Source organism: Cryptomeria japonica, chromosome 8 (assembly GCF_030272615.1).
Source record: "Cryptomeria japonica chromosome 8, Sugi_1.0, whole genome shotgun sequence".
Taxonomy (NCBI): domain Eukaryota; kingdom Viridiplantae; phylum Streptophyta; class Pinopsida; order Cupressales; family Cupressaceae; genus Cryptomeria; species Cryptomeria japonica.
Genome location: NC_081412.1, coordinates 320,784,024 through 320,811,973, shown reverse-complemented (window position 1 = coordinate 320,811,973; position 27,950 = coordinate 320,784,024). Strand labels below are relative to the sequence as shown.

The window sequence follows — 27,950 nt, the reverse complement described above, 5'->3', positions numbered from 1 at the left end:
ATGGGTTTCCCCTGAAATCCATACTAGGGTCGTTTTTCCCCTGGAAGCATCAAATTTGACTAAGTGTCAGGATTTTGTCCTGACTGCCTTCGTTTTTCCACCAGGAGTGCAGACTAAAGTGTAGACAAGAATGCAGATGAAGATGAGGAAGATTCCACGCCTGGGTCGATTTTCCACCAGGTATTTGTGACGAATTAATGCGGATTTTGTGCAGACTCTCAGTCCATACCCAAGTCAATTTTCCACTGAGAGCAATATGATGAATTTTGAGTCCAGATTTTTATCTAGACTTAAGTCGAAATTCCACCAAAGGGGTTATTTTTTTGCAAATGAAGTAAATTTGTGTGGATTCTTTATCCATGCCCAAGTCAATTTTCCCCTGGCCTATTTTATGTGCAAGTTTGATGAAATTTTGTCAGGATTTTTATCCCAACAAGGGGCGAATTTGCCCCAAGAGCATTTTAATGAGTTTTTATTGAGAATTTTATCCCAACATGGGGCAATTTTCCCCCAAGGGTTAATTTTGATCTAAATTTTGGAATATTTTAAATAAATTGACCCCAAATTTAATTGTTTTTACAAGTGTTGACGATTATTTAAAAAAATTAAAAACAATTATATAATGACTTGCAATGTTTTAAAAAATTAAAAAATATTATTTCCCAGGCAAGTTGATTTTCCCACAACAAGTGTAAAAGAGCAAAAGTTTTATCCCACATTGCTTGTGTGGTGAAAACATGTTTAAAGAGAGGTGACCAGCATTAAAATATCATTATATTTGCTGAGTGTGATTGCTAAGTTGCTGATTTGGGTGATTTTCTGCAACTGGGCGATTTTGGTGAAGTGCCTACTTGACACATTTGGAGCTCAAAGTTAGTTTTGTTGTTCATTTTATGCCTATTCCCAACTGGGTGATATTTCTTGGCAACCATTGGAGCAAGTTCTTGAGAGTAATTTTTAGATTTGGGAGGTGGCGCCATGGCTGAAGTTGGGTGATTTTTTATTGGGAGGCTGATTCCTCCATATCTTGACGAATTTTGGTGATATTTTTAAGTGTTAAGGGACTGCAATTATTTTCAGACCTTGTTGGGCGCCATTGCTAGGAGTGATTTGACCTCCATTGTTGGTTGGGAACACATTTTCAGAATTATTCTTCATTGCCCAGCTCATCCACACTAAGGCGATTTTGGTTAAGGGCTGTTTGGAGGATTTTTCAGTGCATTTTCAAGGGCTGCCATTGTTGTTACAGTATGAAACTCCATAGTTGCAGGTTGTCTTCAGACTGATTTTCATTTCCAGCCACTTGCCAACTTGGAAAATTTTACTTGGGCGTCATTTCTTATGAGTTTTTTGGACATATGGTGGAGCTTCCATTGCTGATCCAAGTCTGAAACTTCACTTTCAGATTTGTCTTCAGACTTAGATATTTTTTACCAGATTTGACAAACTTCACTTTGGGAAGGTGAAATCCATCAAATACGGGTGTTTCCTATGACTGTGACAATTTTAAATGACTAATTTATTGAAGTTGTGGGTTGTCTTCAGACATTGGGCAGCCATTGTTGGACCTTGGAAGGGTGTCTTCAGACTTTAAGAACTAAAAATCAGACTTTTCCACACCCTTTTCCAAGCATTTTTAGAATTGTGGTATACTTCTGAGCACCATTTTTGACATTTTTCTGAGTATACCAGGTTGTCTTCAGACTGAAACTTCATTTCCAGCCACATAGTTGTGCCCAAATGTGACCATTTCTGAGTTTTGAAGGTCAAAATAATTCAAATGCAAGCATGTGACATAGCTGTGACCACTTCCAGCCATTGATATTCATCATTTTCAGACTGTCTTCAGACTTTTTGGAGCCATTTTTAGACTTTCAAAGGGTGTATTCAGACTTGAGAATCAAAAAATCAGAGTTCAATACACCATTTTTTGAGTATTTTCAGGCATTGGAAGGCGTATTCAGACTTTGTCCTCAGAAAATCAGACTTTTATTACAACTTTGATATCAAAAATCAGTCACTTTCTGAGTGTTTTCAGACCTCCAAGTGATATTTTCGGACCTGGACATTCATTTTTGGGCTCCAAGTATTTGATTTTCTGAGTTTACATGGGTGTCTTCAGACTTAGCAATTGTGATCAGACTTATCCTAAGTCCGAAAATCAAGTTTTCTTGAGGAGAATTTTCCAGATTTCAATCCGGACCTTCATATTTTCCAAAGTTGGTGTTACAATTTTCTAAGATTACCTATCACATGTTGGGACAAATGTCAAGAACAAAGTCCTGATGGTGTCTGGATTTCCACTCCATGGAATGGTGATCCAGTCAACACAAGATTTTCAAGGACAATGAGTCCGGATGAGGGTTGGATTTCCACTGCAGGACGGAATTACATTGGAAGGAAGTTGTCCAGATAGGCATCAAATTTCCACCAAGTGAAGAATGGACAAGGATAATGCGAATGGTTTTGAGGAATGATCAGTCCATATGCAGATGAATTTCCCACCAAGGTTGAAGTTAAGTTTATCATACTAGTGTTTGATTCAATGCTTATTCATTTTGCAGGACTGTTAAGAAGAAAGGAAGCATGATGATCAAGGCTTGAGGTGAAGGAGAATGCACGCAATGCGGATAAGGAAGATCAATACTTCAAAGATTGGATGAGGATTTCTGGACAAAGATTCCAGAAGGTGAAGATGAGGACTAGATCAATCATGAAGAAGACTTCACCCTATGAAGGAAAGCAAGTTCAAGACATGAGCACAAAGGATTCCACATTATGAAATTCGGAACTACATCAAGGAATTCCAATATCAAAGTGCGTCAAGGAAATAATTCGGGATTCGAAGATTGGGAAATTTTTCAAACATAAGGAGGGAACAGTTCATGGAATTCCTTAACATAAGGATGGAATGCAAAGTATCATAAGGGATTCCAAACATTGTGAAGATGAAGAGTGTACAAGGCAAGATGAGGTGGCATCCTAGTCACCATTCGTTCAATCAAAGGGTGCCAAGTCAACATTCATTCAAGGATGGAATAGGTGACACGTGGCGCTACATCAAATATTATTTATCTTACCTACCCTTGTTTCTTATTGGCCAATGTAATGGTGGTTGTACAAACCCTAATTAGGGCTTTATCTTGTAACCTTGGTCGTTGATCTTGAATCAATCTGAGCCATTCATTTCTTTTGAGGCCCTATATAAACCTCATTGTCTCTCATTTGTAAGGGAGAGTTTTTGTAGAATTGTTGGTATATGCTGCAACTATTTGAATCTAAATCATTGTTCAATTGTTGGTGATTTTGCTCTTCAAATGTTGTCTTTGCATTCATGGTTCTCAATTCCTCCAAGTTAGATTAGAATTTTAGTTTAGAAGATTAGTATGTTAGATTGAGTGAAAGATTTGTTGAATTTATTTGTGTGGAATCCTTAATCCATACCACTAGCCTCTTGCCGCTGGTAAGTGCGCCTTGTGTGGTCAATTGGAAATTTGAGTAAGCTTAACTTCAACTATTATGCGTCCCTTGACAAGCATCAACTTGGATGGTGTCGACGTTTGATGGTGATAGTCTGAAAATCCTTAAATATACCTTAGACGATTGCACTAAGCTTGTGTCAATACCTGTTTGTGAGACCTTGCCTAGTTTGATTCCACTAGATTTGTTCATCATTTCCTACATTCCTAGGCTTGGAATAGATTTCCTGAACCCTATTCCTTTTGCCTTTTTTTTAATAAGTCTTGTTAGAAATTAAGTCCAGAGCTTCATTGCCAAGTCCAAACCTATACTGATCCATGATAAGATTGAGCATTCATGTACAACGTAAGTCCCCTTGTGATTCCAGCACTATCACATCAAACTACTGAACTTATCCACACATCAAGACTTGACATTTCGTAACCTTGGAGTTGTCTCATTTGATCCCAAAGCATAGCATATGAGAGACTTTGTTCAAGAGAGGATAAGATACCTTGGTATTTTATTGTGTGTTCGCATGTGCATAAAACACACATCAACAAGTTCATAAAGGCTATTTAAAATATGTATGATGCTCTACATTCTAACATCATTTATATTTTGTGAAAAAAATTACCAATCTTAAGGGATATCCGATAGGGAGATTATAGCACAAAAACATCCAAAACTATGGTGTACCATGCATGAACCTTATTCTTTGACAACCACACTAGCCATTCATTTGTTGACTCAAGTTTCTAGTTCTTCTACCCCTGAGAAAAACTAGCCTACTTAAAGCTTCATCCATTCTACTAAGAGGAATAGACTTGCCTCTAGTAAGGGAGAGAAGCTTGTAGTTGTACATAGCATCTTGCAACTCACTGATCACAACTAACTTATGTACAAGGAGAATCCAATAGCCCAATGGAATGAAAACCCAAAGGAGCCAGCCAAAGTTTATGATGATATGGCATAAGCAAGGTTGGTTGATATCATTTTTTATTCCTTTAACATTTTTTAAAAACTATTTTTTTTATACTATAAATATTTGTGATGCCATCCTCCCACCATCAACAAATCTAGGCCCTTGGTTTCAGTAAAATCCCTTATCAATTTGTACCAAATTTTTTTCACTATTTGCCAAGCTTGACCAACAAACATTAGATCATACAATTTGCTTGCATTTTGATTACTGTGTTTTTTGATTTGCAAATACAATAGTGTTTGTTTGGAAGGTTTGTACTGCAATGAATGTTTATATCATGTTTGGCATTCATTAAACAAGAGATAAATGCGACATTGAACTAGTTGATGACAATACTCATAAATTGAAGTACATAGCAACATATCATATCCTTCTCAATTCAGAATGGGATTTGCAATCTGCTGTTCATAAAGGCTATATACAAGAAACAACAAACATAAATCTAACCTTGGGTAATTAGCAATGATAAAATTTTAAACTTGCAACTACCACTCAAGAATCTACATGCCTCCTCCAATGGATTCTAAGGTGCATCAATGGCCACACCCAACTTATAAGATAGCTTCTATAAACATTAACATTGTGCTAAGGTTCTCAAAATGATATCTCCCAGCACTGAAAGAGATAAAATTAGGGCCCAGCACTTTTGCAAGCTTGAAACCAAGCCAAGAGTCCCCACATCCACCAACAATGATGAGTCAGCTAGCAAGTAATACATTCAAACGCTTAAACTTTGTTCACAAACCCTCACATCCAGCCATTACCATAGCCGACTTGCACAAAACTCATCAACTGTGCCCAACAAAGATGCAATTCACACTTAGGGTGGAGGAAAGTCACCCAGCAATTCTTCACCAAATGGCCTCCAAGTTAACCTCAACTATCACCCAAAACAATTCATAATTCCAATGCCCAATTCCTCGAAGGATATTCAATGAGGAATAGTTACCTCGAACACTCCACAAGGCTGATTTCTCACACCCAACAAGATGTCACAATCTTTCCTAAAAATCTCTGCAAACTCTATCAATTTTGTCTTGCCTGGCAAGACTTAACAAAATTGCATAACTTCAATCTTTCCTGCAAATCTTCTTTGTGCAAAGCCTATAACTATGAATGAGCCACACCACATTAACCAGGGAGGAATCTTTCACCACCAAGATTAATCTTCTCCAAGAGGGTTTTTGTCCTCAAGAATACTAAGATAAGCCAAGTTCGACCCAACAGAACCACAAAGGTTCCATTATAAGAAAAACAAATAATCTGCACAATACCAACTGAGCTCTCCAAACATTCTTCTCCAATCTTTCATGCAAATCTTCTTTTCACACAGCTTGCAACTCTGAATGAACCACACAACATTAACCAAGGAAGAATCTTTCACCACCAAGAGTAATCTTCCTCTGGAAGGTTTTCATCCTCAAGAAGGCTAAGATGAGCCAAGTTCGACCCCACTAAACCACAAGGGTTTCACTAGAGAGAAAACAAATAATCTGCATGGCAACAAATGAGCTCTCCAAACCTTCTTTTATAATCTTTCCAAGAACTTTCCAAAAAACACAATATAAAATCACTTTATAATTTATATAAGCATTATATCTCTGAAAAGTGATTTATTTCATTATTTAAATAAACCTAAGACTTTAATCACTTTGTCAAGCATCCGACATTTAAAACTTCTAATTCTCTTTCCAATGAGCTATTGCACTAAGGTACTCTTTAAATTATTTTAATAAAATTAAGCAACCTTAGTAAAATAATTAAATTAAAGACAATAATACACCCGATTTAAGAAAAGTGTTGAAAAACACCAAATTCGAAATCTGACTGCACCAATGATGAATAATGAAAATCGGGGCCAACTGGGTGACTTACTATATATAGAAACTCTCTCCAAGAATCTTGGAGAACACATTGGAAACCATAATTCATTTGTAAAGCGTCAAAAGAGTCCTCTAGACCAACTAAGCTCATTGCCAACATCAAACGTCACTTCTAACAAGGTTGATGGTCACCAAGAAATCCAAAGCCAACTATAATACTGAAGTGACCAAAAATGGGGACATAGCAATTCCCCTACACTATGACCTATTCCAAGACTCTATGGAACACAAAAGTTGCAATATCCAACTGTAAGAACACCCAAAAGGCTCATGAAAACACAAAAATGGTGTAGGAATGAACCAAACAAATTTTATTATCTGTTGCATCTCTCATTGAGAGTAACCCTCTAATGTGATTAATTTCAAATAGCCACAGTTCCATTAATGTTAGGTTATGCTCGATGAAAATCATATCTATTGAGATGTGAATAATCGTAAACAATCTTTCCTGCGTGTACGGGCAAATCATTTCCACATGTGTGAAAGATACAGCAGAGACAAGGAATAAATTTATATAGCTACAAAATGCAATTATGAGAAATGAATTTGTGGAAAATAGCAAGAACTAGATAAATAGACATTAATATCAAAGGCTGAACCTTGGGAAATTCTATTTATGTTTCCAGCTTCAAATAATTTCTGAAGCTAACCAAATTGCAAAAGGAACACACAACAAAATCTTGTTAACACTACCAGGCTGATCAGGAAAAGAAGAAGTATGATGAAACAGTAGCAGAAGTTGAATGGAAGAGACCGGAGGAAGGGTGGACAAAAGTGAACTTCAATGGGGCGTTGAAGGGCAAACCAGGGCCATTTGGTGTTGAGTTGGATGCCTGGTGAATTGTATGCCGACAAGAAGGGAAGTTTTAACGAGTGTTTAATGATGATTTGACAAGGTGTGTATGAAGTCAATGTACTCTCCAAGGCGGCATTATCATTGCAGGATGTGAGTGTTGGAGTGTGGGAGGACTACCAAGGTGTTGAGTTGGATGCCTGGTGAATTCTATGCCGACAAGAAGGGAAGTTTTAACGAGTGTTTAATGATGATTTGACAAGGTGTGTATTTGGCATTATTTAATCACAAATGTGATCAGCGTTTTTTATTCTCAAGGTTGATGGGCAAAGAAAGTGACAAAAGGCAGTGTCTGAGGTGAAGAATATCTGTTGGAATGGGGGCCAATTTTTCATTAAAGTCAACGAAGCAACAACTTGCTTTTTTTGGCAAGGTGTCGGAGAAAAGGTTGGTGCGGCTGTTTAAACTTTATGAGCCCATTTTTCTTCAAATTCTGGATATTTTGCTTCTAGCTAAATGAAGTCGGAATTTCATTACAGAACAAATGTGAATATCGTTTCCATGCTGATAGCTTGGGGGTTGGAGCTTGGCGCAAAGGAGGAAATTTTATGGGTGATGTGGGCTTGTGTTCCAGAGTTTTACGTGTTTGTTTTGACTTCAGTTCCTGCGAGAGCAGGAGCTAGTCGAGGTTTGCAGCACCAGTTTGGGGAGGGCATTTTGCAAGACAGGGAGGACGTGGAGTTCAGGCCCTTTCTTTTGTGGAACGATGATGCAGACCAAACCGCTCACAAAGAGGAGGCACTCATGGAATGGAAATCGCTGAAGGAATTCCTTCGAGAAAAAGAGGTGGAGCAGAGGATGGCGAGGGAGGTGAAGAAGGATGTGACCAAGAAGATTAATTTTGAGCCACAAGATTTCTGGGTCAATGTGCCAAGAAAAGAGAACTAATTATAGTTTTTGGGTTCTGTTTCTGGTTGCCAGGTTGGGGTAGAAGGTTTAATTTCTGTGTCTTTGGTGTTTCCTGTATAGTGTTGTGGTGGCAGGATACCACATTTTGCTGATGGTTACACTGTGGTATTGGCAAAGAAAGGCACTTTTGATATAGGGTTTAAAAGTCGTAGTATGCGCAGTAAGGAGCGCTTTGATATTGTGATAGGAGTTTCTAGAATTTTTGGTTCAAGCTCTGATACTGGGAACAGGGGTTAGTCCCTAATTTTAAATACTGTTATGTATATGGTTTTTTAAATATATTAAAAAAATACAATCTAATTACCGATCTAAAAAAAAAGAATCTTGTTAAGACTGAGAATTCTACAGTCTGCTATGTCTGTGTGGTAAAACCAAGTTCACAGAAATGTTTAAATGGGAGAACCTGGAATATTAGAGTCCTCACACTCAGAATTGCTAAAATCAATAATGGTGACTTTTGGTTGTCTGTGTAATGAAACAGTGAAGTAAGAACATATTCAATTTAAAATTTATACGATGCATAAACTGCAATGACATAAAATTTCAACTCCGAAAGAGAAGTATGTTTCATTATATATTCAAATATCACACATGATACACTTACTCGATGATCCTTCAAAAGATTGCCAAGAATCAAATCTAACATTCTTTGTGAGATATCTCCACTTTCTTCCAAAATCAGTTCCATTATCGCTGTCATGCCCTGTTGAACACTTGGTGGATGATCTTCTCTACAATTCAGCGCAAACAAGCAGGTGAGTCACAAAGTCAGAAAAGCTACCTATATTCCATTTAAACACTTTCTTAAGCAATAGAATAGAACTTCCAACCCAGGGTGCATAAAAGATAAACTCCCATGCATTGCAAATACCATTTGAAAAAAAACATTGGTCTAAACATGGCACATGGCATGTGGCATGTAGCATGTAACAGCATCATCCTACAAAAATGACAAGAAATGCCATGCATCTCAACTACATCCTAAACTGTAATCATGTGATAAGCAATAACTCATGTTTCTCACAGAAGTAATTCTAACCAGTAGATAATAAGACACTTGCAGCAGCATCCATCTTCTTAGGCAAAACAAACAGCAAGAAAAGGTGAAAGGCCTTGTAAAATATGTGCATATATAATCATCTCTTAAATTTGCAAATTGTAACACAAACAGAAGAATTGAGTGATTTTTCTTCTTTATTTATCTCTCAGTATGGTTTAGCTTATTTTCTTTCCATAAGTTGGTCAATAGATCTCACTGAGAGAAAACTGGTTATAGAATTTTCCTTTTCCTTTCTCACATTCTAGGATCCATTTTGAGAAAGTAACAACAGAAAAAAAAAATCCTATTCCAGTTTTCAACAGGGAAACATTTTTTGATGTTTCACGCCTATTTCAAATGTAGTGTGCAAGAATATTGGTGAAACAGATGGAAACCCATCGATCCAAATAAATATTCTTGCATGTAAATCACATTCATCCCAAATATGAGTATTCAAACCTACCAGCTTCTGCAAACATGATTTTCTAAAGCAAACATGTATAAAAGTGCACCTTTTACTTGAGGAGTATCCATTTCTTACCTCACTACAGAGAAAAAAACTCGAAACATCTCCAAAACTACATCTTCACAATTTATGTCCAGCATTAAAACACAGCACCTCACTTTTGCAATTGTCTCCAATATGTTAACCCTCCTTGAAAAGTAAGGACTTTCCACTTCATCCAATTCTTCAAAAATACTAACAAAAAGCTTGAAAATATCCTGCAGGTATGACCAAATCAGTGCATAATATATGCAATGCGATTATTGTATACACCATTCAAAAAATATGATAGCTGCAACTGGTCACATAACTCAAGGTGCCTAAGAAAAAATAACTATCAAAATGGAGCCAAAAATCAACATCATCACAGAGTTCTCAACCACTAGTTTGCAATGCATCAACTTTCAATCCTTAAAAATTAATACACCAGTCAACAAAATTAAATTCAATGTTTGTCAAGAAATAGACTAATTAAATCAGACTTCTTAAGCAATGCGGATAAAAACATTAGAACAATAATTGTTCAAAGGAAAGTAAGGTGAGCAAATGCTACAAGCAAATACAGGTTGTGGTCCATGTCAACCAAACAACCTTTACCATGAGTAGGTAAAATTTAGAGTGGTCAAGAGTAAAATGGAAATGAATTCCAAAACTACACAGAACTGAAAACAGGTTGCCTCAGCAAGTAAAGTTTAAGTTGGACTTAAAGACAAATTACAAAGCCCTACAGAGACTGCATCAATATTGTATTAAATGGGAAGGCTCCACCGACCAAGCACTTAAGGTAAGAAAAAATGTAAATCATTTCAGTGCATAATGGATTAAGAATCTAGTGCAAGATAGAAAATGAACATAGAGCAGGATGGCTTAAATAATCTCAAGCTTGACAGTGAACATGAAGCAGAAGATACCTTTAACAAATCATCACTGTATGGTGGATCAGGCGCCAATATTCGCATGATTTCACTGAAACACGCAGCGACAAGAAGTCGCGCATCTTTGTCTTTATGTCGAAGAACAGCAGGCTGAACAAGAGCCTCATTGATGGGTCCCAGAACAGATCTTAGAGTTGGAGACTGATTCAGCTCAGATAGAGAACTCACTGTTTGCTGCAGGCCAAAACAATAGATACAAAAGAATTCTGTATATTAGAATATTATACAGAAACTTCTGACATTAAGTTAATTTCAACCAATACTTTAATAGCTTGAAGAGCCATGGAAGGATCCAGCTAACCCATATAGCTCCTGTATTGTTATGCTATGTAATGCTGTCTGTTATTCCTATAACATCTACAATGGTTTGGAATAACTGTGACCACATATATCACATAATGCAATTATGTTGAGCTATGACCTTGCCCTAAACGCTGCAATTATGCTTTAAATATAAGCTAAAACTGAAATGTTAAAATCTGGAATTTTTAAAGATTGAAACAAGAAACTATTAATAAAACTGACAGAAAATCAGGTGCAGTGCACATGATTCTATTAAAAAAGGGGAAAAAACCAAAAACATGACTCTACTCTTACCAAGATAGCTTTAAACATAGAAAACTAAGAAAATTGACTTTCTTATGAAGATATGGGCATCAACTCGGTTCTGAGCAACTACAAAAGCAATATTTCGTTGATTACCTACATAAACATCCTCAAAACATATCCTCCTCTAACTTTCTTTAGATATATATGGTATATGTCATGTTACAAATAACCTACCATATTTTCTAAACCTCTTAAACCAAATTTCTACATTTTGAAACTCTAATTGTCCAAATCAGGAATCTTAAAACAGAATTTTCAAAATAGCCCATAATGAAATATTTGATCTCAAAAAATTCCCTCAATGCAGATTTTACAGAACCAAACATGCGACATAAATGTAAAAATAAAACTATCAAAAAATTGCATAAAAGGTTTTTTTTTCTTTTCTGAAAATATTAAAATATTATATGATAACAATGCCCGTCCTCTATTTGCTTCTCACAAAAGCAATCAGAGATCTAAATGTATTTGGATCTATGGATTTTCCCATTGATCGATAAACTACACATAACTATAGGGAAGAATAAGAATATTAATCATTGAACTCATTTGCATTCTCAAAAAGGCGGTCATATGAGTCACAGTTATTCCAAATCATTGTAGATGTTATTGGAATGAATTAAATCTCCAAACATTACAACCTAATATAGGAACTTCAATGGATTAACAAATAGAAGATTTTGTTTGGAGAGCAAAGTTTTGATAATGAAGTGATTCCCACTTAAATGCAAGAAGTGCCACAATCATAGCAACTCAAACACTATTTCGCCAATTGCTTTGAAGGCCTTGAGATCGAGGAAAACCTTCAATGAGATGAGAGCTCTATGTTAGCTGACAACTAGTTATCCTCCCCACAAACCCAAAAATTGGTGGTACATGTGAAAGAGGACAAGTAAACATAATACAAAATCATGCAAAGAATGATAGTCACCAACCCCAGCATGGGAAAAGAAACCAAGGAAAGACTAATCTCTAAGAACTCGTAGAATGAAGAAACAGTTGACAATAGCAGTCAAGTTAGAAGGAAGCCCTCTTCCCCCAAAATGTCGAAATGGCCCTCTCTAGACTGGGCTGTTCTAATGCCATTTTCAGGAAATGTACCAGCTTGGTATCCATGCTTGCAAAAGACAATGTCCTCTATACTGCATCCTAAAAACTCAGACCTAAAAAATTGCAACCCCCAAACAACGTGATTTTGCTTCTTCCTAGCAAAAGGTTTGGATGCTTCTTGATAACATAGATATACTCCTCCTCGGCCAACCCCCAACCACACATTCTAAAGCTTCTTAACTACTACAGAAGCTACTTTGACTTTGAATTTTGTGTGACTTTGAACAAAGTGATTTGCTTCCTCTTACAAATGTAGGAGCTAAACATTAGCTCAACACCCTAGACCACCTTCAAAAACAAAGAAACCTTCAATGGAAAAAATGAGATTGCTTGATATTAGGATTTATGAGATATGTTGCACAGTATACAATAGCCTTGCTTATATAAGCAAGGCAAGTAATAGGATCAAACAATATGCTGACATGTGTCTCAATCTTATGTTATAAGACAACAACTTACAACAAATAATAAATGACCTAAGACACAAGAAGTAAATGAGATATGATCCCATTGACAATAAAAACTTCTAGAAAGATGACTAGGGCCTAAGTTAACATGTGAATAAAACCCCATTAGGGAATTAGTTAGATACAAAACCTTATTCACACTAACACCCCCATCAATTGCAACTTAGGGAGGAAGAAAACCAATGCAAATCATGCAAAGATGCAACATGCAAGATGGTCCCAACTATGAGACCATTTTAGGTACCCATGTACAAAAGATCTCTCACAGAAGTAAAGGAGAAAAAACACATTAGAAAATACCCCTGCAAAAGAGAATGCAAAAAGCAATCATGTACAAGTGATGAAATGAGTGACGTATGGAGGACTCATCAATACCCCCTAAGAAGTACATCCATCACAAAGATGACATAAGATGACTAACTGTTTTAAGACAAAAGAGAATCCAATGCCTACAAACAACAAGTCTCTTTGGGAAGAAACAAAACCAAGTACAAATGTAGGAATGCTTCCTATTCCAAATAAGAATTGAAAGATAGAAGCATTACAAGGAACAATGATGTCTTTGAAAACTACTCAGGTGTCTCCTTGTCCACGAAAGATGAAGATGCTACAATCCAATCAAGAAAGTGCCCGATCAAAGAAGGTGAAAAACTAGGACTTTGCAAAAACTAGTGTATAACAATCTCTAAAGACATGGTTTGACAACAGAAGTGCAATGATGGTCATATAGAAAGACAATGATAGTCATATAGAACATGAATGATGGAAGTATAAATCAATGACTCAACACAAGGAATCACTGAAGGTAAAGGATGAACAATTGTCTCTACTAGAAAAGTAGGAGCCTCTAAATCCACCTCACCCTCATCTTTTGAAGTTTCAAAGTACCCCAAAGAATCAAACAACCAAATAATATCACAATCTCCTTTCTGAAAAATGAAGAGGCACAAGACAATCTAAAACAAAGATCATTGACAAATGGCTGAGTATTCGGATCTCCATATATCTCCCAATTTTAGTCCAAAGAGCATGAAAACACTCAAAATCAAAAATAGAATTCAAGATATCATTATCAACATGCATAACAATAACTCCTAAAACATGATCCCTTTTACAATTTTACACAAATTTCTTACTAGGTGTGCCCAAAGAAGAAACAATACGATACAAATGTGACAACAAAAGAAGCTGTAATGTCCCCTTGTTGAAATAGGATTTACTAATAAATAATAATAATAAATTAAAATTAAAATTAATATAAGTAAAAGTTAGTTTAGTTTAATGAATGGTCAAAAGGCATGAAATGAAAAATTGCGACTCCCTCAAAAATGAGATATAAAAGGAAGAGAAGAGAACTTCATTTGGGGAGAAAAGGAAAAAAGGAAGCAAGAAGGGAGCAAAGGAATTAAGGAAGCATTAAAGCATTAATGGGAAGAAGATAAGGAAGTGACTCTCTCAAATGGGCAGCACTGATGAAAGGTTGTGACCCTTTCGAAGAATGGTAATTGTGAAAGGTTGTGACCTTTAAGAAGAGGTGTGACTCTCCCTCACATTGGAGGATATAAAGTGGAGAAGTTTTCATTTGAGAAGGAAGGATCCATGGAATAGAACAAAATATCTGAAGCATTAAAAGCAGATTTAGGAGCAGACCTAAATCAGAATCATAAGAAAATCTGGAAGAATGATATGAACATTTATCAAAAAGATCAGAACACAAATACAAATCTACAAACAATAATAAAGCAGGCATCAAAGGAAAAGAAGAAGAAACATTAGATCAATAACCAGAGAATCATACCTGATGAAATAGAAAGGATTCTCATTCACACACACACACACACATATATATCTGAGTATAGGCAGCAGATGAGATTGATATAAACAGCAGATCGGTGCAATAAAATAGGGAAACAACATCGATTTGAACCTGTCCAAATTACCACAGCAGACCGAAAATACATAACCTGCAATAATTCTACAATTATATCAGGCAAAATTTGGTGTGCTCCCAAAAGGGGACATTACAAAATGATTAAAGAAGGGTGAAACGAAAAACCAATTATCATCTATGGGAAATTTCCAAAATTACAAAGACCAAAAACTTCAACAACTTATAGAAACTTCCAAATATGATCAATATTGCATATGAAGCCTTTCCAAATGGACAAAACTTCTCAAAGAGTCACAATGTCCAAGTAGCAAGTCACTATGCCATACATGCAAAAAACTAAATAAAATACAGCTGAGGCTAAATTTGATGAAAGTGCATGGATGGACAGAATGATAAAGCTCTTGAATACCTTTCAGACATTGTTGGAATCACAAAAATCAGATAAAATGGCAAAAAAGTTATGAGCTCGGAGATCCAAAAGGGAAAAAATCACTTCAGTCCTCAATAAAATGCACTTGCAACAAAATGCAGCAAAATGATCTACACCACCGTTGAGCATGTGAAACTAGCTTTATGTCAATATCTAGTGTGCAAAAAAACTGACACCATGACAAGAAGTTACTCGTAAAAAAAAATGCCCTAGTAGGGCTCTTGGGGAATCAAATTGGGCCCTTGGAGGCCGGCAGGCAATCAGCCACATGACTCGGTGCTGCAAAAAAATTAAAGAAAGCGTCACTGCTACAACAATGGTGTTGTAGACTAGCAGCAAGTTCCCGTGCCACCTAAATCTTTAGCCAATGCACTTAACCAATACCTTGATCAAGCCCAGGTGCTTAACTCAAATAGACAAAAAAAAATTTAAAAATCTAATATTTTTATTTTAAAAATTTTGAAAACTTAACCGCCAACGGGAAATTTAGAACCACACCACCTTATGGAATGTGATGTAGAGTCGCAGAATTGTATGATGACATAAACATGTGCAAGAGGGAATTTGCAGGAGAATATGCATCGAAGATGACTAGATATGTTGAAGACCAATCTACCAACCATATCAGCAACCAACAACTTAGCATATTGTACTATATGGATCATACCGATTCCATGCAACCATATAGACAACAATAATGGCGATGGAGAAAATTCTCCCAAAGGCCCAAGACAAAAATATCTGATTTTGACAATCAGATAGTTGATCTTCGGGTTTTGGGGCCTTCTGAGAGCAATGGCAAGGTCTATTTTGGCCCTAAGTGCTCCAAAAATTCAGCTACCTCTTGGATCTGGCAACCTCCTTCCAACTTCCAATCCTTGTAGATTTGGCCTCACAATCTGATTTGGATGAAACAAAAGGCAAAACCAACTTTCTTTAGTGAGCTTAGATTTGCTCAAACAAACTCAATATAAACCTCCAATGAAAACCCACAAGAGGAAATCCCAAATCTGGTTTTTTTCAGGCTTTTTGATTCTCCGGGTCACCTTATGATGCAAGGTAAGAGCATACTCAACTAAAAAACCATCAAGATCTCTCATCTAGCACCAGCTCTATCCCCAAATCTAAGGGTTTTGAATGTGTCAATTTCTGGTACTTCAACAGCATTCTTTTCAATGTGGCAAGCAGTTCTTATTGGGATAATTTGATAACTACATTGACAATTGCTCGAAAAAGCTACAAGGCGTCTTCTCACAAAGACTTGAGTGGGATTATAATTTGTGGGCTAATTTATACTTGTAGTAATCTATGTTTTGAGCTAAGTTTATGTTCATTAATTTGTATTATCTTATGTTGATTTTAGGCTATTTTTTGTGTTCAAAAATTAAAATTTTGTACTTTCGCTTTGTAATTGTAGGTTGCTCATGAATGCAACTGAAAGGGCACAGCTAATAGTGGAAGAACAAAAGAAGCAATGGAAAATATATGGCTAACTATTCTTTCAGATGGGTGGACGGATGGAAAAAACTGCACCATTATCAATTTTTGATAGCTTTAGATGGTGAGGTTATTTTTTTTTAATCGGTGAATGCCTCTAATGAAGTCAAAAATGCAAAAACACTATGTCTAATGTTCGAGGAAGTTGTCATGGAGGTGGGCATAAAAGTATGGTGCAAATCATAACTGATAATGCAACAGCATATGTGGCGGTTCGGAGATTGCTCCAAGCAAAACATAAGACACTTTTTTCAACTTGTGCAAAACCTTGCCTTGAATTTCTTTTGGAGGATATAGACAAAACTAATTGGGTGACACCAGTTCTAGATGATGCAAGGAGCAACACAAAATTTATCAACAATCAGCCTTGGGTTCTTAATTTGATGAGAGATCACACCCAAGAGAAAGAGTTGGTATGATTAAGTGTCACAATGTTTGTGATGGTTTTCCTAACATTGCAAAGCATTATTGGTTCATTGATTGCTTTGAAACAAATGTTTGTGAGTCAAGCATGGCTAAACTCATCTTATTCAAAGAACCCTGAAGGAGAGAGGGTTGCAAGCATAGACTTTGACAACTTCTTTACACAAAGAGCTACAAAGATCATTAAGGTAACCTCGAAACTTTGAATTTAAATTCAAATTGAATATTTTATTTTATAAATTTGTAACTTCAATATTTTTGTATTGATAAATTTTAGGTGTCAAAATCATTGGTTAGAGTTCTCTGTTTGGTAGATGAGGATCAAAACCTGAAGGGGTATATATATAAGGCCATGGATAGGGCCAAAGAGTCCATCAATTTATTATTAAAAGGGAGACAACCTCAAATTTGATCCCATCCAACTCCACCAACCCATCCATGCAACAAGGTACTTCCTCAACCTCCATTTTTCCTATTTAGATACCTTCTTAGATCCTAATGGAGAGGTAATGGAGGACCTCACGACATGCATTCAGAAGATAACACCCTAGGTTGAGGTAAGAAACCTCATTGTCCAAGAATTAAAAAAGTTACAAGACTAGAAGGGGTAGACTCTTTTTCTCAGAGTTAGCTGTCTAAGGAAGAACTAGTTAGACAATAGGTATAAAATTTGGGGTCTTTGTTTCACATACATATTACAAGTTACAAATTTCAAATTTCCAACTATTGATAATTTTATTACTCTACAATATTTTATTTGTAGAGTTTTGGTGAGCAAATTGGGGGTCAAATAAGCCAAAATCTCCAAAAAAATGCTCTTTGCATTTTATGCCAACCTTGTAGTGCATCTAGTTGTGAGCGCAATTGTGGCTTGTTTGAGGCCATCCACACAAAGAAGAGGAACAAATTAGCTCAAAAACACCTCAATGACCTTGTCATTGTTCAATACAACCTTCGGTTGCACACACGAAGGGTAGAGGACAAATCAAAGGATCCCATTAATTTGGATGAGATATCTCCTTACAGTGATTGGACAAGGTGGGATGAGCAACCTCCATAGTTTATTGAAGATGACATTCTTGATTTTGAGAGGCAAGCATTGGAAAATGTGGGTGCAGCAGGATATGTAGGATTGGATGACATTGATGAGGGCAAGGAGTCATTGCCATCTACTATCAAGTTGGAGGTCGAGCTACTGCTTTCCATGCCAAGCGAGGAGCCACAGCAAACTCCAAGGACTAGAACTTCTACCTCTCCCCTAGTTTTTCAGTAGATTAGGTTAGAGGAATATGTAAACCGTTGTATTTACTTTTAGTTTTACTAGTTTCATTTAGTAAGCTATCTATTGTATCAGGTTATCAGCCATCAAGATTCTGCATGATGATGCAATTTTGTACTCAATTTGCATTCAAATCGATGAAAATTGATAGAAAACACTTTGCACTCATCTATTTACTCATTGGATATTTCTTGTCATTGAATTTTGCAACAAAAAAAAAGTGTTTCTAAATAAAATTAAGCAATTTTTTTACCAAGTCAAAAATTTTGGTTCTGCCTAGTTTTTGCCAAGTCCAAATTTTCCAACCATGCTAGACAGGAGATGTTCAACCGCAATCAAACCTGCCAGCTTTGCACAATTCCATTATGAAAAATTCAACCATGGTCAAACCCATCATGTGTAAACATTCTACCATTGTTTCCTTTATCGATGCTTGACTCTGTCTTTTTCTGTCTCATTGCTTCAAGGATCTCTTGTCCATCTTTCTATGAGTAATTGTCTTAAAAAATCAATCATCAAAGGCTGCCTATGAGCACTTTCCTCATGCAATACATCATTCTAAGTTGACCCTATCTCATTGTACCAATCCTTTAAACCATTAGTATGATAAAGAGTGAAAATTCATGCATAGAAGACTTTATCGTCATAGTCCATGACTCTTAGTGCATCTCCTTCATTTGCAAATTATAACTCTATTTCCTCAGAAATAAAAGAACTGAGCTTCTTGCATTGAAGCAACATTAACTTAGTTATCCTTTCCATAACTCATGTATGACCATCTAGTGTACCACTCTCCCAAGGAAAAACAACTCTCAAAAATTGAGCCCCACACCTTGGTCTTATTAGAATATTTAATTATATTTTAGTCACCTATATTTAGTTCCTTGTTTAATGGTCATTTAGCTTTTTAGTTAATTAGCTTTTAGCTCTTTTATCTTTTATCTTTTACTTTAACGTTATGTTCTAATTATAGAACATCATCTTGTAACCTCTATATATACGTGTGTGTATCGTTCAATGTAATCATCCGATTATTGAATCATTCATTCAATTTATTTTTCATGGTATCAAAGCATGGAAATTAAATTTTCAAAAAAATTTGTTATTAAAATTTTTCGAAGTTTTTATTGAAGAGATTTTTTTTAAAAAGCAGATTTTTTTCTCTTCCTGGGCAGTTTTTTTTTGCAGGTTGAAAATTTTCCTAGGGTTTCTGCAATTTTCGACTAGAGTTTTGACCCTTCTGTTCAAGTCGAAATTTTATTTTGGTTACAGATTCTTGGTGGGTTTTTCAAGAGCTCGACTGGGTCGTAGTCAAATTTTTCTGGGTGCATCGTTTTCCGTGCCTCGATTTTTGAGCCGTCGAATCTGCATTCTGTTTTCAGATTCTTGGTGGGTTTTCTGAAAGCTTTTTTGGGTTGGTCTCAAAATTTTTTGGGTGCCTCGTTTTCCGTGCCTCTATTTTTGTGCCAGCAAATTTGCCTTGGAATTTAAAAACAGTTAACAATTTCTGCTCTTTTTGTGGACGTTGGGATTTTTGCTGTTTTTTTTGGCACCATTTATGCTGTTTTAAGTGTGCAGAAAATTTTTATTTTTGGGTTTCTTCCAAACCTCGAAATTTGTGCCTTGGAATTCGTGCCAAAATTCTCCTATAGGGTTTCAGTTTTTTCAGTAGCTGTTTCTATTCTGATTTTTTTTTAAATCAGATTCTTCTGTCTCTTGCTTTCACTGAGTTGACCTCGATCAACCTCGATTTCCGTGATGGCATCATTAACCAACATCATGTTGGAACACAGTCAGAAGTTTAATTATATTTTAGTCACCTATATTTAGTTCCTTGTTTAATGGTCATTTAGCTTTTTAGTTAATTAGCTTTTAAGCTTAATTTAGCTTTTAGCTCTTCAATCTTTTACTTTAACGTTATGTTCTAATTATAGAACATTATCTTGTAACCTCTATATATACGTGTGTGTATCATTCAATGTAATCATCCGATTATTGAATCATTCATTCAATTTATTTTTCAGGTCTCACATGCCAATTCTGTTTATTATATTCTTGATCAAGCTGAAGACCACATCTATAAGAAGCAAATTGTGTGGAAGAGCTTGTTTTCCCATTGTTGACTTAATGAGCTCATTGCTTAGGCTTTTCCTCATTTTGGTCACAACACATTATTTTTCTTGTTTCTATATCAAGAGATGGTGTCAACAAAACTTTATGCCACAATGTTGGAAGTGAGGCTTTCAAACATGAATGGTAAATATATAGCAAGGAGGAATGACAGCTTCAGGGTACATACCAAAAGTATAAATCACATTTCTAATCTTCATGTTATCATTTCGACAGCCCATCAACAATCTCGTAAACCCTTTTATTACTTTAGAGAGGCCTTTTATTTCATACACAGTAATTGTTGTTCAAGAGGTCAACTTATTTCAGTTCTGAAGGTCTTTAAAGCATCTCTCCTATACAGTTAACCTTGTTCTTTTATGAACAACAATATATCAAAACTATGTATCATCGAATTCTAACTAGAATTCAAACAATCAACTCTAATCCTTCTTGTACCTCTATGGGTGTATACTAATGTTAAATAGACTAGAAAAATCATGTTGGAAATCTCATAAGCATTCAGAAACTGACTGTAAGAGAAATTGACATTTTTTGCCAGCATAATGTTGCTCTAATCAATCTCTCTGTCAGCACCAAGTGCTCTCTATCTTCTTAAACATTTCAAAGTCGGTACAAGTTCAAGACCAAGCTTCTTGTACTGAGACCCCATACACTTAGGCATACAAATTACAAAGATTCAAGCAATGTGTAATACCACTGGAATGTATAAATAGATACTATGCTGCTCTAATAACCCTAATTTGGGGCCCAAAGGCATCCAAGAGACAACATAATCAAACTGGTTCAAGTGTGTTATTAATTGGAAAATTTAAGGGATGATGAATGCAACTATTATCCAAAATGCACTAAACAACAAAAGAAATCCAGGAGACAGAAGATAACATGTTAAAACTTGAAATTGCAAGATTTTACTACCCAAAAATTTTGTACAGAACCTGAGAAATCAAATTTGTTACAAAATGCCTATCTGTTTCTATCTTGTTATCAACATATCGACGAGTATGAAAGAATGATCGTAAGAAGATGCCAAATGCATTGGGGTTAGCTTAGGCCCTCATTAAGAATTTCCATATCCCATTTTGGGCCAATTACAACAATCAATAATATTTCATTATTTAAATGGCCTATTTTATCCATTGTGCCAATTAATAATCAATTTGAAGCCAAAAATTAAAATTAGTTCCCTTACAAACTCCCCTTTATCCCGCAGAAAATATGGGAATGGGTTCTTGGGTTCATAAAACTGCATTAACTACAAAGGGGACATTACAAGTAGTCTAAACAATGGTCACTTCTATAAGTTTACAAATACTCAGTAAAAGTGTGTTAGTAGTATTTTGCTCTTAGAATCAATAGTAATAATGGTAAGTTGTAATCTATCTAAAGAAGCTTCCTTGTCTAAGAGAATGGATGGCTTTTTTGTAACCTTCCAGCCATGCTCCCAAATGGGATTCCAAGCATTTGGTCACACATGTCATCTCTTGTTCAATAATAATGCATTACATGGCTACTCCTTAAATGAGAGATTTCTTGAAGCTAAATTTTAAGCTCTAATACTAAATGCCTTTTCTTCTAATCACTTCCAAATTCCAAGTCCTCAGAAAACTTGGCATACTGCAGATCCAAGTCAAGCTTACTGAATTTACTCCAATAACTAAGTGCTTGGAGTAGCAACCATTTACTATTTATGAATTAGCGTCTGCAGGTTCTTGTATATGAACATTTGACTGAAAATGGACTGCTGACCATGTCACTCACAGCTTCTCAGGACCCACAGAACCTCTACTTCCAAGCCAATATGTTATTCCACATTTTCTAAATGTGAGTCGCAGCTAATTTTATCTATATATAGACAATCCTCATGTAGAGAAATATGAGTTGAGCAATAACATGGTCTCCTTCAACAAGATGTCAATTGAAATGAACACCGCACATGATCTTCCTATAATAACTAAATCCGAGTATCTTGCATCAATTTCAAGGGCAGCTATATTTATCTTTTCTGTATGCCTTATTACCAGAAGCCCCTTCTGCTCTCCATTGCCCAAGTCCTACATCCAATTGGCTGCTTCAAAAGTTTGTCAACCATCAATTTGAGATTATTATCATTAATGTAATGAAGTTCTTAGAGGATGCCCTTTCTGGATAGTCATGCAAGTTTTTCACTGTCCTAGAAGCCTTAAACTAGATCATTCGTCTGGTTGTTTTATCTATCAATATCATAGACTTGGCCACCTCCAACCTTTTAAGGTTGTAAATCTATAGCTGCAACAAATCACCTTATTTGTTGTAAATCTATAACTGCAACAAATCACCTTATTTGTTGTAAACCTGTAACTGCAACAAATCACCTTACTTCCTCTGATTACATTTCCCTTAAGTAAACTAAGCTTTACTTACTATAGCGATCCTGAGGCTAGAAACAGTAAATTTTACTCATTAAGAACCATGATTCTATGTGCTAGCTGTCCTCTTTGTCATGTATAGTTCATTATCACATTTTGCCTCATTCAATTTTGGAGTTGTCCAGTTATTTGTCAATACCATCCATCCATTATGCTGGATTTATAGAATATATATAACACTTGCATCACATGGACAACAGAATTGTGTTTTCCAAGTTTGTAAAATGTGTGCGATTTGATTGTCAATGTGTTGAACATAGTTGCTTCTGCAATGCGAAGAAACTTTATTGATACATGGCAAAGGGGTGTTTTAATAATAAAAAATCACCTAGCATATATCTAGATGAACTCTTTCAAAGTCTAAATTCTATATTAAATTCCCCAATGTTTAGTCGTGCCTTTTTTCTAATTTTTCCTCCGAAATAGTCTTGAGAAAATCAAATCAAATTAAACACATATTACAAGCAGAATTCAGCTACTTGTTCAGACTCCCTCTCCTGGCACGGTTTCACCGTGGGGGCCGGGCTTATTATTAAAATAATAAATAGAACAACAACAATAACGGAGGAACGGAGAGGTAATAGAAGATATGCGGCTAAAAAGTAACCTAAATTAAATTCTATACGATGATTTATCCGGATGAAACTGTGTAATCTCAATTCAAACTTTATCGAGACAAGATCGAATTGAAAATACACAGTTTAATCCTGTAAATACAGCAAAATCACCACTTGGAACGTAAAATTAAATTTGACTAGAAATTCTTTTGAACAGGGTTGCAACGGTTCAAATCCCAGAGAGTGGAATTCAATTTTGACGTTTTGAAGAAATAAATTACATAGAAAAAAGGGAGGGGTACCTTCAATAGCTTGAGGAGAGTATCCTTTGAGAGAGGAGCCTGGGCAAGGCGCTTCCCTAACTCCCCTAGAGTCTGCTCGAGCGAAGGAGCCATCATTCCCCCAAAAACACACACAAATACCAGAACTTGCCGTAGGTAACTCTATTCTTGATTCATTTCCAACTTCCGCTCTGCTTTCACGATTTTATTTACGTAACCGCAAATAATCATCGTTTCACATTTTTTTTCTTTTTAAACACCTGCGAAATAAAGCGTCTCCGGGAAAGAGGAAGAGAGCATGTATGTTTCAACAACAATCCATAAGGTTGCGTCTGGCACAGGCTCGCGCCTAATAATATTATGGGCTTATAGGTTTCTATACACAAAGCTCCTTTTATTTTTAGCTACCCATCTTTGGAGGACATGGAATAAACCCTAAATTTATGTAAATTCCCGCCTATTCTTTGATCCCATCAACCATGCCTTATTTACTAGGACCATTTTATTTTCCACCTCACTCATTAATAGGTTAAATTTATTATAGTTTATTATAAGAGATAAATATAAATGATAAATTAATGTAATTAAAAATTAAGTTTTTTATTTATGGGGCGGATGGTTTAGGTTCTTATAGTAAAAGACAAAAGGTAAAATAGACTCTTCTTAAAAGATGAATCATTGGATTTCAATTTTGATAGGGTTCTTAAAGACAGTCATATAAATCCAAGGTGAATTATATTATTCAAAATGCCCAAAGACAAACCTTATTGATTGGATCCAAAAAGTTCAAAAATGGTTCTAATCACTTAGTTGTAAATGTTAGTCTACCACCCTCGAAGTTTCATATTACAATTTCTCTAGCTCTAGAGGGATAATATACTCATAGAATGATAAGGGATTATCAATCAAAACATATAAAATGCTACAAGAAGGTTGCTAGAGTTGTGAGGTTCCTCAAATGAGTTAGTCTAGAGAAGGAAGAAATGGGAATTGAATGGATGTTCACACTAGTAGGTTTGAATTCTAAGGATGAAGAAGAACAATAAGCTACTAGTTTCCATCGTAGGCTTTAATTAATATCATATAATATTAGCAATGTAAATAGGGAAGTAAATTCTTTTGTTATTTTTCCAAAGCATTTTGATGGGCTCTTTGTCCCTACCTTATCAATAAATCTATAAAATTGATTTAAGTGCTTAGTTCAAAAGTGCTAGCTAAGTTGTGTTCTATAATTACTTTTTAAGTTGATATAAAAGAATGAAACCCCATTGTTGCACTTTATTGAATAAAAAAAAAAGTTATAATGAATAAAATGATTTAGATCGAAGAGTTGGTTTCAAATTATATGTTTTATTAGATTTGAATTATAAATAAAATATAGTAATTCTATGTCTCAATGTTAAATAGAGAAAGAATGTTAAATAGGGGAAGACTGAAAAGAGTGTGACTAAAAACAAATACCTTAAAATCTAAAAGTTATGCGTATGAGGCAAATGTAGTTTATAAAATCTAAATATGGATATGAGGCGAATACAATATATAAAATCTAAAAATGGATATGAGGCAATTGTCGTATATAAAATCTAAAACTATACGCACTTGGATCAATTTCACACCTATGACCTTTATCTTAGCATCTACAATTTTGTTATGAATAGTGCGATTCAAGACTTCTAGTGTAGACTCGAACATGTGATCCTTAGAATTTGATATCTACAATAAAAACAAGTTCGTTCATACACCCATAATGGAAAACTTAGTGGTGTTAAAGAACATCATGAGAACTTAATGATATCATGCACATAGTTTTAAATCTTGTAAAGGAAATTTTGATATGAGATCTAAAATTATCATGAGCTAAGACAAAGATGTTTTTAGTGTAAATATAAGTCTAGGGAAACTATGGATGCCAAATTAGTCAACATCGTGTGCTATGGCAATGTACTTGAGACACCCATGCAAAATGGTGTAAAATGAAGTAAAAATGAGTAATAAGTGTACTTTTCATTATTATATTTTACCCAAACACATTGGTGTGCATGTAAATCTACATAAGAAAGCATACCAAAGTAAAAATAAAAGGCGAGCACAATCACAAGCATAATAATAAAAAAAAAATTATGAATCCAATGTTTGAATTGCAAATAAAATTGAAAAGTATAAATAGTAATTTAATATAGCCCCTTAATTTTGTGTGTTCCATAAAAGGGCACAAATGAGTGTGTGTGTGTGTGTGTGTGTGTGTGTGTGTGTGTGTGTGTGTGTGTGTGTGTGTGTGTGTGTGTGTGTGTGTGTGTGTGTGTGCGTGTGCGTGTGAGAGAGAGAGAGAGAGAGAGAGAGAGAGAGAGAGAGAGAGAGAGAGTAAGTTATCTATAGAAATTTAGAACAAGCATGATAACTGAGCAAGAAACAATATGATAAAATTACAAGAAAAAAATGCATTTCTAAGATACTTACATGTGTAGGCCTAGTGTATATATAGATAAAATATGCCACAATTATTGCCTCTTAACTAGAGCAAGTAACAATGCATGTAGTCTGCAACAAATAAATAATAGAATCTCCCCCAAGCCACAGGATCAAATGAAAAACATACAATGGATATACAATAAATTACAAGATGTAGTAAAAGAGAGGTATAGATATTAACCAGTTAAGACATCATCATCAAGTGTGTCTATCTCTACATGCTTGTTAGTAGGTCAACAAACCCATAAACCAAATGTCGCATTCTATTGCAAGTTGTCACAAATGATCTATGAAGCAAGGAGGAGTCATGTTCCTTCATGGGAGAACATATATGTAAGGAATGTAAATCACATGTGGTAGAGAGAAGGCAGATATAAGATATAAAGAAATTAAGAAAAAAGTAGAGACTTAAACCTTCTTGTGTGTGTGTGTGTGTGTGTGTGTCTTTTAGTTAATAAAATAATATGCATTGTCTATTCACTTAATTCAATTATCACAAATGCTCATTTCTTTTACTGTGTCCTTGAGTATAAACTGAGTACATCAAAGGTATAGATCTCTAGATTGTACAACCCCATTGGTTTCATTGTCGGGACCCTATAGAGAATAGTAAAAAATTATAAAACATAAGAAAGGAATAAAGTGGTAGATAATTAATAGCAACAAACTCTAAGGGTCACCTATATGAGAGGGGGATAAGCAATTAGGGGATAACAAATCAAAAAGGAAGAGGGATCTAAAAGGTTTATTAAAAGATGTAATTGTTCAAGTTTTTAACAACTATGTACCACATAAGGATTGATGGAATTCTAGAGCAAAAATACAATGGGAAAAGGAGATAGCAAAGGTGCAAGAGAGACCAAAAGATTAATTAAAATAGTAATGGATAAAAATACTAGAGAAAAAGAAGCAAAACAAAACTAGGATAAAGAGAAAAGCTACCACAAAAGAACAAAAGAGACATAAATAAAGAAAGGGAACAAGTCGGAAAGATGGTAGAAGCACTTCTGAAGAAGAGAGATAAGTGTGCCAATGAGGGTGTTGTTGAGCACGCTGATGTGGGTGCAGCTGAGTAAATTAAGGAGAGAATGAAGTAATCGAAAGAAAAAGATGTCACAAGGGAGAAAAATGAAGATGTGGTATAAAATTATCTTAATCCTAAGAAAATGCTAGCTAAGTATGCACCGATATCATAAATGTTAGTGTAAAGTTACCTCTAGAATTGATATGATACAATGAATAAACAATACCCCTCGACCAAGATTCACCAATAATGCCATTTACATTAGAAATTGGATCAACAAGCAACAAAGAATCAGAAGAAAACATAACTAAATCAGGATTGTTAACCATTTATATTGTTGATTAAGGAATCAAAGAAGTGATAGTTATATTATTGATTGAGGAAATCAAGTGAGTGATACCACAAAAGAAGACAAGATGGGTACATAAGGAAGATGCTCATATTTGAGAAGCAAACAAATGATGCAACAAAGTATATTTTTTGTTGGAATCAATATGGCAAAGTAGGAATAAAATGTGTGGCAGTATCAAACTATTTGACTTTATTGACTCTCAAAGAGGCGACCCCTTAAGTGGTCCACAAAGCATGTCTATCAAATGACAAGGAATGAGATGAGGTAAAGCGAGAATTTCTAGAAAATTTTGAGTCTCCAAAACCTTCAACTGAAGAAGTAGGTAAATTAATAGAATATGAATATGAATCCATTACAAATTGTAACAAATGGTTTAAAGAAGTGATGCAAAGACTTCAAGAACCCCTAAAAGATAAACAAAACATGGAATGATTTATCTTTACAATACAACTAGA

The 27,950-nt window shown here is 35.3% G+C and overlaps 1 protein-coding gene across 8 annotated transcripts in view; it reads right to left on the bottom strand.

Annotated features, from left to right (window-relative positions):
* Window positions 1–24,012, bottom strand: part of LOC131061500 (sister chromatid cohesion protein PDS5 homolog A) — a 215,145-nt gene extending 191,133 nt beyond the window's left edge. For 4 of the 8 annotated variants that reach the window (XM_057995210.2, XM_057995211.2, XM_057995209.2 and 1 more), the window contains exons 1-4: window positions 23,672–24,011; window positions 10,545–10,742; window positions 9,670–9,851; window positions 8,694–8,820 (exon numbers count right to left, since the gene is read on the bottom strand). In XM_057995210.2, coding sequence (XP_057851193.2) covers window positions 8,694–8,820; window positions 9,670–9,851; window positions 10,545–10,742; window positions 23,672–23,767 — 603 coding nt within the window. In that variant the 5' untranslated portion in view covers window positions 23,768–24,011. Of the gene's footprint in view, window positions 1–8,693; window positions 8,821–9,669; window positions 9,852–10,544; window positions 10,743–23,671 lie in introns of all 8 variants that reach the window. The other 4 variants (XM_057995214.2, XM_057995215.2, XM_057995216.2 and 1 more) reach the window with 2 other exon arrangements.
* Window positions 24,013–27,950: the final 3,938 nt, after the last annotated feature.